Source organism: Gavialis gangeticus, unplaced genomic scaffold (genome assembly GCF_001723915.1).
Source record: "Gavialis gangeticus isolate Ggan-Ray unplaced genomic scaffold, GavGan_comp1, whole genome shotgun sequence".
Classification (NCBI taxonomy): domain Eukaryota; kingdom Metazoa; phylum Chordata; order Crocodylia; family Gavialidae; genus Gavialis; species Gavialis gangeticus.
Window position 1 is genome coordinate 49,509,223 of NW_017728998.1, and position 1,488 is coordinate 49,510,710.

General features: G+C 39.4%; 1 protein-coding gene across 1 annotated transcript in view; it reads left to right on the top strand.

Moving 5' to 3' along the window:
* Positions 1–1,488, top strand: part of PRMT7 (protein arginine methyltransferase 7) — a 131,861-nt gene that overhangs the window by 76,582 nt on the left and 53,791 nt on the right. Inside the window, exons 6-7 of the mRNA XM_019505307.1 lie at positions 49–187; positions 759–842. Of these exons, the coding sequence (XP_019360852.1) occupies positions 49–187; positions 759–842 (223 nt within the window). The remainder of the gene's footprint in view (positions 1–48; positions 188–758; positions 843–1,488) is intronic.

Sequence of the window (1,488 nt, forward strand, 5' to 3'; positions counted from 1 at the left end):
TTATCTGTTAGAACATGTGTATTACTCAATATTTTCCATTACTTATAGAGATAAAGAAGATAAAACAGATGCCCATGTTGCAAGTCCCGTTTGTAGATGTCAGGCTCACCTGCTATGGAATAGGCCACGTTTTGGAGAACTAAATGATCAGAACCGAACAAATGAATATATCAAGGCTTTGAAGAAAGTGAGTAAAGGCTCCTTAACATCACCCCCTTACACTGCCAAGCCATCTTTGTGCATCTTTCCATCTTCTATGGCTTATCAAGTAGGTCTGGACCATTGCTTTTAACAATGAGCTGTGTTTGTTTACACAGCACAGAACATTCTAAGTTTGAAATAGAGCTGTAATTCAGACGTCATTTTGAAATATCTACTATCCAGTTTTCTTGAATTGCAGGCACAAAAGATCCTTGTAACTGCAGAATATTTTTCAAAGGGAGTGTCTTCTAGTCAGATGCAGACAGGCTTTTGGTGATCACAGAAGGAATTGATATTGATTTTGTACGTGTATGACCAGTAATACCACCTTCATTATTACTGTGGAGTGCATATAGTGCCTTTGTATTAAAATCTAATATTCTGAAGTTCTGCAGCTACCTCTTTGTAACAATCCCTTTTCCCCCAGTCCTAATTGCACTGAATGAGTATCTTTTTTTTAAAACTATATTTAAATGACCAAATGTGGAAAAAAATTATTTGAGAAGTTTTTCATCTGGACCAAAAAGAATGCTGACAACATGTCCTATTTTCTGTAGGTTCTGAAAACAGATAGTGTTTGCCTCTGCATCAGTGATGGCAGTCTGCTTCCTGTGCTGGCTCACTATCTTGGAGCACAGCAGGTACAGTACTTGGCTTCTTCCTGTTGTGTTTCTGGTTTTCAGTTGTTAATTCTCTGGAATAGTTTGATGTTCCAACTCTTGATACTGACTTGTTTCTGAAGTGGCTTCTTCAGTGATAATTGGGGGCTTGTCTTACTCGCTGTATCAGGGATAAAGGTGACTTCATCTTCCTGTGAACACAAAACTTTAGGGACATAGCAAGACCAGCTGTCACTTCTTACCTAGACTGCAGCCAAAAGTTCCAGGTGCAACTTTCTGCGTTCATTTTCTTGTTGCACTTGCTAATGGTGTTTAGGTCCAAGAAGGGTAAGCAACTTTCTCATTTTGTGCTTGCTGTTTTGAGGTTGATCGGCTTTTCTTTCAAGAGAAATGGAGTGACTATAACATTAGGATGCATAAAACGTTACAAGAGCATTGTGCGTGTGTGTTCTACATTTTGTATTGACTTGTGCTCCTTCTCTCGTCACGCAGCTGGGCTGCTCTTAGCACCTCTATTTTGGTCTCCCTGGGTTCTTCAGGTTAAAACATACCATAGTCAGAGACTGAATAGCTAAGAATATTTTATGTAATCCCTGGGCACGTGCTACTTGCTCAGTTATCCACTTAGTGGTTGCATGAGGCTCTGGCCTTTTCTAACTCCATTTTT